We start from the raw sequence: 15,914 nt of genomic DNA, 5'->3' as shown, positions 1-15,914 counted from the left end.
TGAGATCCATCAGCACCTGAGCCGGGGAAGGCACCGGGTTTCCTGATCCGGCAGCGGGGTTCTGAACAGGTTGCGCGCCGGCCATGAAAACTCCAACCTGACTTGGCGGCTCAAGAAGGTCCGGAATACTGTTGCCATCGGAAAAACTCATGAGCCTGCCATCTTGAAGTTGGTACAACGAGTTTGACTCATCAGCGGCCGACTCGCCGTCAGAGCCGGCGGCCGCCTCATCACCAGACCCGGATGGATCAGAGGGCCCTCCGTGGATGCATCCCACAAAAGCGCGCCTTAAGGCAGGCCGGGCCCGGGCGGGTCGTGCGCGCTGAGCCGTTTCGATGAGATCGGTGCAGACATCCGGCTCGGGGCCCGGCTCACCAACCTTGCCAATGAAGACATGGATTCCGCCAAAGGGGACCCGGTACCCGTACTCAATTGAGCCGGCGTCGGGGCCCCAGTCCTCGTCGTCGATGTAGAGCTTGCCGCGACGACTCTTGGTCATCCGGCCTACAGCGTATCCCTTGAGCCCTTCGAAGCTGCCCTTCAAGAACTCAAATCCACTGTGCGCTGGCCCCACGGTGGGCGCCAACTGTCGTGGTATTGTCACGGCAGATGTCCTTGAGCTAGGACTTAGTCGTGGAGCCATCGCAACTAGGAAGCTTGAAGGGGTTATGCGGGACAAGAAACACGAGGGTTTATACTGGTTCGGCCCCTTACGGCGAAGGTAAAAGCCTACGTCCAGTTCGAGGTGTTATTTATTAGGGTTACGATCGCCAGGGAGCTAAACAGCTATGCCCGGCTCTCGATGAGATTGTTCTCGCCTTGAACCGCTGCCGGGTCTTCCCTTTATATAAGGAGGCTGACGCCCAGCAGCCCTTAGAGTCCCGGCCGGCTCATAAGAGCGTCCGGCTCGGACTCTAATCAATACTTGCCTTACACTACAAGTCTACTATAACAATGACTGTAACTACGGGCTTTAAGCCATATCCGGGTCTCAGCCCATCTCTGGCCCATCATCTTGAAACTTGGCTCCAGGCTTCTGGCAACGACCCTACGAGTAACCCGGCCCCTCCTGGCGGGTGACTCTTAAGGTCTATATCCTCAACACCGTGGCTAACTCCTTAGTCACATTGAGCTCATTATGATGATGCATTACCGAGTGGGCCCAGAGATACCTCTCCGTCATACGGAGTGACAAATCCCAGTCTCGATCCGTGTCAACCCAACAGATACTTTAAGGAGATACCCGTAGTGCACCTTTATAGTCACCCAGTTATGTTGTGACGTTTGGCACACCCAAAGCACTCCTACGGCATCCGGGAGTTACACGATCTCATGGTCTAAGGAAAAGATACTTGACATTGGAAAAGCTCTAGCAAACGAACTACACGATCTTTTATGCTATGCTTAGGATTGGGTCTTGTCCATCACATCATTCTCCTAATGATGTGATCCCGTTATCAATGACATCCAATGTCCATATTCAGGAAACCATGACTATCTGTTGATCAACGAGCTAGTCAACTAGAGGCTTACTAGGGACACGTTGTGGTCTATGTATTCACACATGTATTACGATTTCCGGATAACACAATTATAGCATGAACAATAGACAATTATCATGAACAAAGAAATATAATAATTACCATTTATTATTGCCTCTAGGGCATATTTCCAACAATATATCCCCGTCGATAGAATTTAGAGCTCTTTTATGGTGATTGGGGAGTTACGAATTGTAATTTCATGTAACTCCCCCGCCGATTTTTCTCCACCGTTGATTTTAACCTGTTAATTAAAATTTTTGAGTTTAGTCAATAAGGGTATTATGGTCATGTGTGTTTTTTTAGTACTCTGCTGGTCAAACCCCCGCATCTGGCTAACCCATCTCGCGAGAGGGGGAGCCGGCGCGAGGACCTGAGAGACGGCAGCGCAGGAGTGAGGACCTTGGCCATGACGCCGGCGCGAGGACCTGGAGGCGAAGACGCCGACGCGAGGTCCAGGAGGCGAAGCCCAGGCTGGTCGTGGTCGTAGTGGCCGCTCGCCCATGTACGTCCCCGCCGCCGCCGCCGTGAGGTTCTGGAGGGGACGACGCCGGCGCGAGGGTCTTGGAGGTCCCGGCTGCGCTTGGTCGTAATGATGGACGAACAGAGGTATATCTTCCCCTGCCCTCATCTCTTCCTCCCGTCCTTCCCTCCTCACACCTTGTGCTGGCGGTGGAGGCGTGGAGCAACTGCACATTGCAGCGCCTTGAACTAAAATTCAGTTAGCAGCTAGGGTTCAGATTGCTAGTGGATATGCCAGCAGTGCGTTCGCTAGATTGCGCAACTTCCGCAATCACTAATCGCATGAGTAGGGGCTGCCCGCGTCCGGCACTTGTGTTATTTTACTCCTTGGTTTTACAGCAAAAAATAGAATATATATCAATCTTGTAAAGGATGTTTGGGATGCTTTTCAGGGAAATGATTTGGTGAAATATTGATTGCGAGGCTTTGGAACCAAGTAACTACAAAACAATTGGAGCAAAGGTCAAGGTTCTCACCCCCCCAATATCCGTTATGTTACCGTGTACTCCCTCCGTTCCTAAATATAAGTCCACCTAAATTATGTGGTTCTCTATATGTATGATCTTGTTCCTTGTGTTCTTCTGTCATTTGACAATGAGCAGATATTAATCTACAGAGGCGGTGAATGGAACTCTAGATACTCAGCTTTCGACTCTCACTCGAAAAGTTCAAAAGAATAATCTGGCAGTGTCATCTGCTTTGAGTAGCTCAGGTATCATCTTTAATGTTCAGAATGATCCATACACAAGGCAGCAGTAGGAAACAGATATGCTTACATCAATACCACAATGCAATTTTTGATTTAAAAAACTGTGCAATTTCAGGATGGGTGGTTAGAAGAGATGGAAGGGAAGGCGCAAGAACATGATAAGAAGGATGTTGCACAACAAGAGAAGATAAAGGAGCTCCAGATTGCTGTAGATAAGATTATCAGTTTTTACTAGTGGCTGTTAGAAGCTATAGACAAGATGATGCATTTTTATTAGATTCAAGTGAGATTATTCAGATTAGCATAAAAAGTGCAGAGGATCGTGCAAAGCTTTGTTATCATTTGATTATTTCACTATATATTTTGTTCAGTTTCGATGTAAGCATCAGGCCTTAACAGGAAATTCAATTTGATTTACTTGGCCATGATCAACGAACACAAATATTACAGAAGATCGCCAAATGAATGAGAACTTGACAACATAGAACGAATCAAGAGAAGTATACATACAAAAGTGGCTCCTACCTTGAGAGAAGTCGTCACAAATAGATCGCGGACAAAAGTTTGTAGATAGAAGCTCATATTTAGTACCCCTCTGTTCACAAATAGAATTTAGAAACATCTTATAAACGGATGGAGCAGACAGAAATATAAGTTCGAAACATCTTATAAACGGATGGAGCAGACACAAATAAGTTAGAAACATCTTATAAACAGATGGAGCAGACACAAATATAAGTTAGAAACATCTTATAATTATGAACCGAGGGAGTAGACACAAGACCTATAATTATGAACTAGATGGATCAGAGGGAGTAGTACACAAGACTTGACACAATCTGAAATAAAATAAAGATACATTCAAACAATTAAATCTGAAAATCTCCAGTATGCCCCCTGCAAACCCGTGACCTCCATCTTGAGGATGGGCTGGTGCCATCAACCGTACCATTCCAGAAAGTGAAGCTGTGACAATGTGTGGTGTTGTGATCCTCTAGCTAGTTTTACTATAACAGAGTTCTGCTTACTAACTAGATCAGCAATGTACAAACATATGCTAAACTTGTTCATTGACAAAATAGGTTGTGCATGCTTCTTCTGTTCCATACTAGAGGTGATTGCCATATTTGTCAAGGATGATTATGGCTGAGGCATGGTAATGCACTTGTAGCAACGCGTGCAAAGCGGGCAAGAAATTCATATAAAGCATGCATCTTTCCAAATTGAGCCAATTCTGGTTTTCGAAGATATACTATACATAATTACTGTCCATTTTATACGGCGCCATACACTGCCTAAATAATCGGAACTATGTTTGAGGCGCGGGTCATGTACGTCTTGAGCTCCCGATTCACCTTCTCCTCGTCCCACATGAACCCCTGGATGTTCTGCACCCACTCGAAGTAGCCCACCATCACTCCGCCGGAGTTGGCCACGATGTTCGGTAGGATCAGCACGCCCTTCTTTGCCAGAATCTGCAGCGCGAACATGTACACTTCTCTATTGTCAGTCAATGTGTGAAATGTGTCAACAAATGCAGCTTAGTTTTGTGCCAAAATGTTGGTGTTCTTGCCTCTTCGGCCTCGGGGTCTGTTGGGTGGTTAGCAGCCTCGATCATGTACTTTGCTTTGATGGCATCAACATTGTCCCTAGGAGAAGAAGAACATCGAAAGGACTATTTATTAACAAAAATGTTTTCAGATATAGAAAAAAATAACAGCCAGGAGGATACTCTAACTGAGCTTCAGAGCATTAATCTGATAGAAGATAGGATGAAGTGAGCTGGGACGAGGAAGAAGAAGATTACTTGTTTATGACTCCTCCCACAGCTGCCGGGATGAGCACGTCGCACTTCCGTGAGCAGCGAGGTCGGGTCGACGGCGTCGCCTTTTGTCGGAGCCCTTGATCCCGCGGTTCTCTGCCGAGTGCTTCATCAGCTTGGCTATGTCAATGCCATTGGAGTTCTTGACAGCCCCTGTGACATCTCTGATGGAGACCACCTTGCCACCAGCTTCAGTGATCAATTGGGCAGCCCAAGAGCCAACATTGCCAAATAACTGAAAAAGGCAAGAAGACAATAATTGCTCATTTGTGCAAATGTAGGTGAAGAAACATAGTTCTGGCCTTGCTCCACAATGTATGGCGCCATTCTACACAATGATGATTACTAGCATTGTGTAGGCATGCTTGTATATATTTGGCAGAATATATGTTGGGGAACGTAGCAGAAATTCAAAATTTTCTACGCATCACCAAGATCAATCTATGGAGTTTACTAGCAACGAGAGGGAAGGAGTGCATCTACATACCCTTGTAGATCGCGAGCGGAAGCATTCAAGAGAACGGGGTTGATGGAGTCGTACTCGTCGTGATCCAAATCACCGATGATCCTAGCGCCGAACGGACGGCACCTCCGCGTTCAACACACATATGGAGCAGCGACGTCTCCTCCTTCTTGATGCAGCAAGGGGGGAGGAGAGGTTGATGGAGATCCAGCAGCACGACGGCGTGGTGGTGGAAGTAGCGGGATTCCAACAGGGCTTAGCCAAGCGCTGCGGGAGGAGGGAGATGCGTCACGGGAGGGAGAGGGAGGCGCCAGGGCTTAGGTATTGCTGCCCTCCCTCCCCCTCCCCACTATATATAGGGCCAAGGGAGAGGGAAGGGCGCAGCCTTGGCCCTTCCTCCAAGGAAGGGTGCGGCCAGGGAGGAGTCCATCCTCCCCAAGGCACCTCGGAGGTGCCTTCCCCCTTTAGGACTCTCCCTTTCCCTTATCTCTTGGCGCATGGGCCTCTTGGGGCTGGTGCCCTTGGCCCATATAGGCCAAGGCGCACACCCCTACAGCCCATGTGGCCCCCCGGGGCTAGTGGACCCCCTTGGTGGACCCCTGGACCCCTTTCGGCACTCCCGGTACAATACCGATAATGCGCGAAACTTTTCCGGCGACCAAAATAAGACTTCCCATATATAAATCTTTACCTCCGGACCATTCCGGAACTCCTCGTGACATCCGGGATCTCATCCGGGACTCCGAACAACTTTCGGTAACCACATACATACTTTCCCTATAACCCTAGCGTCATCGAACCTTAAGTGTGTAGACCCTACGGGTTCGGGAGACACGCAGACATGACCGAGACGACTCTCCGGTCAATAACCAACAGCGGGATCTGGATACCCATGTTGGCTCCCACATGCTCCTCGATGATCTCATCGGATGAACCACGATGTCGAGGATTCAATCAATCCCGTATACAATTCCCTTTGTCTACCGGTATAGTACTTGCCCGAGATTCGATCGTCGGTATCCCGATACCTTGTTCAATCTCGTTACCGGCAAGTCTCTTTACTCGTTCCGTAACACATCATCCCGTGATCAACTCCTTGGTCACATTGTGCACATTATGATGATGTCCTACCGAGTGGGCCCAGAGATACCTCTCCGTTTACACGGAGTGGCAAATCCCAGTCTTGATTCGTGCCAACCCAACAGACACTTTCGGAGATACCTGTAGTGCATCTTTATAGCCACCCAGTTACGTTGTGACGTTTGGTACACCCAAAGCATTCCTACGGTATCCGGGAGTTGCACAATCTCATGGTCTAAGGAAATGATACTTGACATTAGAAAAGCTCTTAGCAAACGAACTACACAATCTTGTGCTAGGCTTAGGATTGGGTCTTGTCCATCACATCATTCTCCTAATGATGTGATCCCGTTATCAACGACATCCAATGTCCATGGTCAGGAAACCGTAACCATCTATTGATCAACGAGCTAGTCAACTAGAGGCTTACTAGGGACATGGTGTTGTCTATGTATCCACACATGTATCTGAGTTTCCTATCAATACAATTCTAGCATGGATAATAAACAATTATCATGAACAAGGAAATATAATAATAACCAATTTATTATTGCCTCTAGGGCATATTTCCAACAATATATTACTTGTGGGTGCTCATTGTTTGCTCCTTTCCCCTTTAATTTCAGCACGTGAGGTGGGAGATTAGAAAAGATACTGATAGATCAGGCACAGAACTTTGGAATTGCCATTGATGGTGTCTCCATTGTAAGCCTAAGCTTTGACAAGATGCTTATCTCTAAATTATAAATGGGGAACACCTTAGCTTTGTGTGAAAATTAAAGAGATTGGCAAAATTTTCTCTGGCATTTTAAATGCGCAAAAGACCAAAGAAAAAGCAAATAATCTTAGTGAGTTCAGATAAAACAGAGAATTACCTTAAGAAGAGTTCAATTGCAATATCTTGAGATTACACTAAAATTTAAAGCTGGATGGTCAGTCTGGTCGCAAAACAACAACCATCTTTTGGCAATTGAAACATCTGCTTACAGATTTTAAGTTTTAAGAAGCAGCCATGGATTTCACCTGGAAAAGAACATCAAAGAGAAAAAACAACGTCCTACAACTGCTCCATCAGACACTAATGTGCAGAATAAAGGGATATGTTGTATGTTCTTCCCTCCGTCTAAACAATTTCTGAAAATTGTCACTTTCCTAAACCAGAAGGGTTGCAGTAGCAAATTTCTACTTAGTGAGCAAGTGTAGATGATTTTGGTCCTTCTGTCTTGTTTCAATCAGGTGCTTGACAAAAACAGTGAATAAACTGATATTACACTTGGGATACCAGACTAGTATTACTTCACTTTCCCCTCAATCAAATCATGATATTTGTGGACATAGCTTACTATTTGTGAAACATAAGAAAACAGGGACATTTAGGAATGAAAAGGTGGTCTTGGCATCAACAAGTATAAGTAGCTTTTACTTAACATCGACTCAAAGATCAACTCCAACAGTGAGGTTCAGATCTACTTCAGTACATAAAAAAGTTTTAGATGTAGTTCATTATCTAAAAATATTCATATGTTATTAAACAACAACATTCAGATCAAGATTGATAGTGACCAAATCAGAATCTTGCATACCAGGTTGAGGTCGGTTTCATCTTCAAAATCTTCAAGCATGTGAGAGATGTCGTTCGCGACATCCTTAAGTTGCTTCAGCCACAGAAGGATGGACTTATGCTTGATAGACTCCCTCTCAGCGTCGCGGAGCACAGCGTCCACCGACTCCAGCGTCATCTTCAGGTTCTCCAGATCATTCCTCATATTCCTGAGCAGCTTGATCTCGCCTGAAATAGTAGAATTCAAGTGTTCTATTGCCACCTTGATGACTGCCGAGGCGAGCATGCCCCTGAGTGCCTGTTGACATGGCTAGTGCCTGTCGAGTTGGGCTGTGTGCTGAATAGTAGATTCGTCATTGAAGCTCCGGCCTTATCAATCTAACAAAGCATTGGAAGCAAAAAAAAATCGAATCAACAACTGCAGAATCAGTCATGACCTGTTTTACATAATACAGATATCACAGACTTGCAAAATCTTAGACAAAAGGGAGTTGCCCACCTGCTCCATTAAGCATAACGAAGCAACATTCAGAATTTAGTTACATGGCCACTGTGGAAAGCTCATGTGCTTCGTGAGATACTTTTACAGTTTCCAACTACTAACCAGAACTGAAGAGCAATGGAAGCCGTGAACTTACAAAGAATAAGGTAGAGCAAGACTGTAACAGATATGGACCTGTAGACGGTGCTGCGCCGGGCTCTCCACAGATCCGGCCTGGATTACGCCAGCAGCAGCGTGATCCGGCAAGGTCAAGTGCCTCTTGGACGCCCATCGGTCCACCATCGCGCGCTGCACGACGAGACGGCGACCTCCTCGACCTTCACGGGGCCACCGGTGCCCTTTCTCTCCGCCTCCGTGACGCCACGGCCAAGCCGGCGTAGGGTGCTCTTCCTCTTCCTCTGGACGGCTACACCGCCGTGCGCTCGATCTAGCTCTTGACGGCGAGGAACCACGGCTGCATCAGACGTCGGTCCTCCAGCCCCTGGGACCCCTCCGCCGCCGCCGCCGGGGTCATCGGCTCCGCCTCCTCGCCCCATCGGCCATCATCGCCGACCCCCTCTGCCGTCGCCACCGCCGGGGTCATTGGCTCCGCCTCCTCGCACCAGCGGCCATCCTCGCCGCCCCCTCTGCCGCTGCCACCGCCGGGGTCATCCTACCCTGCTGCTTCGAACAGATAGGGCTCGAACAAGTTTTCTACGGGAAGAGTGGAGGAGCAACCCAGATTTTTCTTTTTTTAGAATCAAGAGCGACCCAGATGTGTCGGGCCACACAGCGAGGGTGCGAACAGGATTTGGCCTTGACTAAAATTGGACGGAACTATCCTTTTAAAAAATGACTAGCCCCGCCCTAGTTTTGTAATGGTGCCAACACTATTTGTAATTTGAGTCTCGTAACTCTAGTTTCTCCACCGTTTGATCGCAGTGGATGGACGGCCCGTAAAATCGCCAATCACTGTAACAGTTGTATAGAATTTAAAGAAAGGTCAAGGATTTCCAAACAGCAAACATTTTTAAGAAGACTTTTAAGGTTTCCAGTCTTATTCAGATTGTTGAATGCCAAATCAAGTACACCGAGTGACGTCATGTTTCCTAGTGCGTTAGGGATTTTTCCAAATAACTGGTTCTCACGAAGACTGAGGTATCTGAGGCTCGTTACACTCCAGAACCAACTTGATGCAATTGAGTGGCCTAAACTATTTGAGGACAGATCAAGCTTCTTGAGTTTCGTGAGGTTAAGGACGGGAAGCGATTGGCTTGCGGTATCAAGTGAACATTCAGCAAGGTTAATAAAAATTAGTGATGGAATCATGTTAAATGTATGAGGCCAGTCAGTAATCCTAGAGAGATTTATTCCATTCATACCAAGGTACTGCAGCAATGGTAGCTTTGTTAACCAGGTGAATAGGTGATGTCCGTTGAGTACATCCCGGGATAAGAATAACCCTCGCCAAGGTCAAGATGCTGCAATTTAGACAGGTTACCAAGCTGAGAAGGAACTCTTCCCGTAAATTGCATGGCAGAGAGGTTAAGATATCTCAAGTTCTTCATGGAGCCCAAGAAATGAGGTATATCATTATTTGGGCCTAGCAAACAGTTCATGCTAAGATCCAGGCGCTCTAGATGCTTCAAGGAAAGCAGAGATGGACTTATCTCGCCGAAAACAATGAATTAGCATCATTGCACGCGCCAAAGATGACAGGAATAGGACTTGTATTGGCAATGTGAAGCTTGATGACGTGGCGTGTTCGGTTGCTGCAGTGGACGCCCCTCCACGGGCAGCAATCATGTCCATGCCATGAGGCGAGGACATGAGCGCCGTCACTTGTGATGCCCTTGTGGAAGCTGGGATGCAGCCGCTGCCATGGGCATATGCTGGGGTTGCAGTGCTAGTGCATACACCAATTGTGATAATAGTGATAGTTATGACGATGAGGGTGGTGAACACTGAACAGGATACTGGTTGTGTGTTACATCAGTGGCGGAGCCACGATCGACCGAACATCAAACAGCTAGTATCAATTAGCGATAAAAAAGAGCACGTACACATGTGTTCGGCCCCCCTTATCTGGCTATCTCTCAACGTGAGTATTGGAAAAAGAAAAAAGGCCCAAGTCAAAAGCTCTCAATTGGAACGCAAAAAAAAAGCAGCCGATTGGCTATAGTGTTCTACCGTAATACGTGGGATTTGTGTGAAATTAGTCGCCGCCGTTCCATGCCCTTGGCGTCCGCTTACCTCCGCCCATACGGCGGCGGCGGGATCCAGCCTTCTCTGTTCTCTCTATCAGATTCCATTCAGATTGAATCAGGCGACAGCGGTGTTGCGAGGGAGAATCTTGTAGGCTACAACCATCGATTTTCCTGCGCTCCCGCTCACTACCCAAAGGTTAGCACTATTCTGATTAATCCCTATCCGTTCAATCTTATATGCGTCAAAAATATTCTTTCAATTTAATTTAATTCTTTTGCTTGTGAGATCTGCGATACTAAGTTTTCTTCCAACGAAATTACTAATATCATTGATATTTTTTAAGGGAATATATTGATCTTTTTGTGTGTGATTAAAACGTTGTCAATTATATTGAAAATTGTAGAGTCTGAATGAAAATAATACAATTATAACTATGTTTTTTGTGTGGAAGCGCCACATTATTACTACTAGTACATTGTCAAAAGTTTGTAAATGCAAACAATGAAACCATGCAGTGAGGATGGGTCAAAACTTCTCTTCCAACATCAAGCCTGTCAATCTTTCTGGAAAACTATAGTATCTTCGTTGCATTGTAGCAGATACTATAGCTGCGAATTCGAGTGAATTGAACTCTCCAATGGCTTCTATCGATGGTTCACATTGCTTCCCGGTTTTGTGATTCAAAAGTTTAAAACTGATACACTATAATACTAGTATAGAAATATAGATATAGATATCACCCGGCAAAAAAATGTATCTGCCTGGCCCCCCCTATACCCAAATCCTGGCTCCGCCCCTGTGTTACATGATCGAAGAACAAGAGCTGGGTAGCTGCAGAATCATCATACGCGCTAAATCTGTATGCTATAGGTTGACTGGGGTATTATTTAGCTATGTACCAGACCATATGGTAGCAGAGATGTTTGAGAGTCTCTGGTTCATGCAAGAAAAAAAATTGAGACAATGGTTCATGCAATTCTGTGGCCACACTGTGCTGGGAGTTACCAGCCACTAATAGTTGCCGTCGGTGTCACTCAATTGCACGGTGCACTCTGGAGTGGAGCAGGCTTATGGACATTCCAGGCTAAGATTCTTCTTCATTTTTGAAACGAAAAATTTCTTGTTTTACAATTTCACTGGTATTCTCTTCTATAGTTTTCAACTTCAGATAACGTATGACAGCAAAGGAGATTGGAAATCAGCACAGAACAACATACGAGTAGTACCTTAGATGGAGCAGCTCCGGCAGATGGTGGATATAATCTTCCAAAATCGATTTAGCAGATGGTGGGCGAAAACCTGGCTCCAGCGCAGATGGTTCTGTCGGCATCGTCAATCTGCCCAGCATACACAAACCACATACACCTTCAGTGGGGGGGCAGGGGGTAAGTGGCCTTCGGTTTGGTGGAGGGCGGCAAAATCGTCTTCGTCAAGTAAACCGGCAATTATTTTGCCGAATGACCCGGTTTACGGGATCCGCTAGAGAGTTTTACTGTCCTAATAAAGAATAGCGATTTTTATAAGTAACAGAGATACATACATAGGTTAGATGAGGGATATACCTGGGCATATGTCGGGCTGGGCCGGGCCTAAAACGCCCGGTGCTACAAACCCAGGCTTGAGCCCAGCCCGGCCCGACCATCGGGCCTACTAGGTTGAGCCCAAGCCTGAAAAAGCCGGATGTGGCCCGGTCGGCCCAGTCTGACTAGGGCTAAAATCATGTCTTTTGCGGAATTCCCTATTCGCCGCTTATTGCGGCAAGTAGTCGCCGCTTCGCATAGGGCGCAGCTCACCCTGGGCCGGCCCATTTGAGTGGTTTTCGCCTCGCGAGATGAACCGCAAAAAAGAATCGCGCAAGGGATCGAACTTACGACCTCCTGTAGCGGTACAAACCGCGCTAGCCACCGCGACTGGCTCGTGGATCTGTAAGAATAGCTATGCTAAACTTAAAGAAACTAAAAGCGACGAAAAAACCATTTGTTCCTTCTACTGTTTTTTCTTCAGTCTTATTCTCTTCTTCCTTTTTTCTCGTTTTCTTTGTTTTTCCTTTTTAATGTTTTTTTACTTTTTCTTTGTAAGCTTTTCGAAAAGTTCAAATATGGTTCAGAATTTTCAAAAATGTCCTTTTTGTCAAATATTGTTCACATTTACAAAATTTTGTTCACAATTTCGAAAAATGTTCATGATTTTTTTGTTTGTTTTTCAGATTTTTAAAATTTTGTTCACATTTTAAATCTTTCAAATTAATCCAAAAAATGTTCGAGTTTCCAATCTTGTTCGCATTTTTAAAAAATGTTCACAATTCGAAATAATGTTCGCATTGCCAAATTTTGTTCAGAGTTACAAAAAATGTTCCCTTTCTCAAAAATTGTTCACAGATCCAAAAATATGTTCGCTTTCTTCAAATTTTGTTCCAAGTTTAAAAAAATGTTCGAGTTTCCAATCTTGTTCGCATTTTCAAAAAATGTTGACAATTCGAAATAATGTTCGCATTGCCAAATTTTGTTCAGAGTTACAAAAAATGTTCCTTTTCTCAAACATTGTTCACAGATCCAAAAATATGTTCGCTTTCTTCAAATTTTGTTCCAAGTTTCAAAAAATGTTCGCTTTTTTTATTTTTCGTTTAAAATTTTATGAAATGTTCTTGTTTTTGAAAATTTGTTCAACATTAAAAAAAAACTTTGCTGTTTTTCAAAAAATTGTTCACAGGTCAAAAAATGTTCAACATTTTAAAATAATTATTCGCTATTTTTGGAATTGTCCGCGTTCAAAAAAAGATACAGGTTTTGAAAACGAACTGCGTTTTTCCTGCAAAAAAAAGAGAATGAACTGCGTTTTTCCTGAAAAAAAAAGAATGAACTGCGTTCGAAGTTCTAAAGAAGTTTAGATCTGTCGTGGATTATGTTCTTATAGTGTTTGCTGCTTAATATTGTCAGGGAGCGTGTATTGGCGCAATGGCTAGCGCACGCGGGTACTAATCGGGAGGCCTTGAGTTCGAATCTCGAGTCGCCTTCAGTTTTTTGCGTTGTATATTTTACGTCAGTAGCTGCTCCTTCGTGGGCCGGCCCAAACGAGGCACCCCTGTGCGAAGCCCCTCCAGTCTGCCGCAGATAGGAGGTCCCGTTTTTTGCAGGCCCGAGCCCAGGCCGGCATGCCTGTCGGGCTCAATTTCTATGCCCGAGCCCGGCTCGATGGCACGAACAGGCCCAGGCCTGGTATAGATGAGTCCCCCTCCCGCACCGTCCCCATCCCACAGAGCGCTCGGAGCCGGAGGGGATCTCGGAGAAGCAAACAGGATCGGTGTTCTGGCAGAAAAGATCCGTCTTTTAGCATATAACAACAACAACAAGCCCGAGTCTTATCCAGATTTGGTCCAAGTTCTGATGCCACAAGCCTCAGGGAGTCAAAATCTAGTGATTTCCTTGGCCTACTCGGATCTGCTTCACCTACTCGGTTTAGGAGCGAGGCAACCTCGGTTGGTGATCTATAAATATGAACACAACCTTGTCTGCCCTCTTTGTGCTCTACCCAAGTTGTTATTTTGCAAGTATTTCAGCAGAAGCAGTTCATCTTCCAACAGAGATTGTACTCCCACGGCTGCCCCTAGTATAGCCATGGTAATGAACTTCGGGGCACTACCAGTTTTATCTAAGCTGCTAGGTCTCTCTCCACCCAGTTTACTGAAGAAGAAGACACTACTGATAGATACTGCGGTGGGCACACTTCCTGAACTACCAGAAGACATCTTGATGCATGTCTTTGCCACTCTTGAGATCCCTGACCTTGTGCGTGCTGGTGCTGTCTGCACCTTTTGGCGCTCTGCCTACACCGCCCTGCGCAAACTCGGCACACACAAGCAACCCCAGACGCCGTGCCTGCTCTACTGATCTGAATCTTCCAGCGAGAATGTTGCCTGTCTCTACAGCCTCGTGGAGAAGAGGGTTTACAGGCTAACTCTCCCGGAGCCGCCTCTCCACAGTAGGTTTCTGATTGGGTCCTCTCTCGGGTTGCTGGTCACCGTCGATGAGAGATCTGAAATGCACCTCGTCAATCCGATCACTGGTCAACAGATTGCTCTCCCTTCAGTGACCACCATGCAGCATGTGAAGCCCATGTGTGATGACTCAGGTGCTGTCCACAAGTATGAATACTCATGGCACACGGCAAAGAAAGTTATCTGCCCTCCAAAGATAATTGCTCCAGCTTCCCTGCGGGAAGTCTTCCACCAGAAGGCTCTTTTGTTTTATGATACACCCACAGGGAGCTACGTAGTGGTGCTCATCCACATGCCGTTTGGTCAGCTATCCTTTGCAAGGGTAGGGGACGATAAGTGGACCTGGCTGCCACCTCACACTGATTATTTTGACTGCACCTACAAGGATGGGCTATTGTATGCAGTGACTCTAATGGGAGAAATTCACACCTTTGATCTTAGTGGGCCTGCTGTTACAATGAACACTATCATGGGTGTGGATGATGATGACGATTTTGGGATTCAGGGAGCATACATTCTTCAAGCTCCATGGGGTGGTTTGCTGCTTGTTTGGAGATTGAAAGTGTATAGTGGCAATCCTGATGATATTTCAGCACTTACACTGCACACCAAAGGAATTAAAATACATGAGGTTGATGTTGCTGCCAAGAAGCTTGTGGAAATTGATTGCCTGCACGGCCATGTGCTGTTTCTTGGTCATAACCAGTCACTCTGTCTCAGCACTAAAGAATGCCCTGCTCTCAAGGAAAATCGTGTCTACTTCACTGACGATAATGAGTACATAACTGTACATAAGGATAGTCGTCGCGATATAGGAGTGCTTCGCTTGGATAATAATAGCTGGGAAAGCCTTGTGTTTCCTCAGCTTTGGTCCAACTGGCCTGCTCCTGTGTGGATTACACCCAATCTTACAATGATGAAACTGTCGTTGAATTAGTAGGCCGGCTTCAAGAAGGCTCAATAAGATGCTCGCCTAGGTGCATGTAGGCGAGCTGGAGGGCCGATTGCATTGCTTAGGACTGTGTGCAGGAGTAGGAGGAGGCTGGTTTCGACAACACAATTACAAATTCTGGCATCAAATGACTGATGATTCAGGAGGTCGCGTGATGCATCGCGCTGTCAAGTTATCATTTATCAAGTGTTTAAGCTTCATGGACGTGTTTGTTGTATTGTGTGTGGGACTCTGCAAATTTATCATGCCTTGTGACTGATGTGTGTGTGTGTGTGTGTGTGTGTGTGTGTGTGTGTGTGGTTGTGTCTTTTTATGACTCCTGGGAGAAGTCAGAGAAATAAGAACTTTTCTATGCTTGTTTTGTGGTGATTTGTCAGTTGTGAACTTGTGATGATCACTAGAACATTTGCAAGCTGCTGGTCTGGACCCGCGGTGTTGTTGTTTGGAGCTGATGAGCAGCTGCTCCTATGAGATGGATGTGTTCTAATAACTCTTGCCCTTTGTTAGTGTTGTTCATTCGTTCAGTTAACTGACTTGCCATCTCTGATCTCTGTGATTGCTTGCTGTTGTATGCAAGACAG

At 45.9% G+C, this 15,914-nt stretch overlaps 1 protein-coding gene and 2 pseudogenes across 1 annotated transcript; 1 reads left to right on the top strand and 2 right to left on the bottom strand.

Annotated features, from left to right (window-relative positions):
- The window catches only part of LOC109777490 (receptor-like protein EIX1), a 34,310-nt pseudogene extending 22,385 nt beyond the window's left edge, over window positions 1-11,925 (bottom strand).
- Window positions 3,914-7,984, bottom strand: LOC109777872 (glutamate dehydrogenase 1, mitochondrial-like; annotated as a pseudogene).
- A 1,730-nt stretch (window positions 11,926-13,655) lies between the features above and the next one.
- Window positions 13,656-15,695, top strand: LOC109762960 (uncharacterized). Its single transcript, XM_020321838.4, has one exon. It carries the CDS (start codon window positions 14,425-14,427, stop codon window positions 15,316-15,318), a length of 894 nt encoding a protein of 297 aa, XP_020177427.2. The 5' UTR covers window positions 13,656-14,424; the 3' UTR covers window positions 15,319-15,695.
- Window positions 15,696-15,914: the final 219 nt, after the last annotated feature.

This window comes from Aegilops tauschii, chromosome 5 (assembly GCF_002575655.3).
Source record: "Aegilops tauschii subsp. strangulata cultivar AL8/78 chromosome 5, Aet v6.0, whole genome shotgun sequence".
Classification (NCBI taxonomy): domain Eukaryota; kingdom Viridiplantae; phylum Streptophyta; class Magnoliopsida; order Poales; family Poaceae; genus Aegilops; species Aegilops tauschii.
The sequence above is the reverse complement of the archived record's forward strand: the minus strand, read 5'-3'. Positions and strand labels throughout refer to the sequence as shown.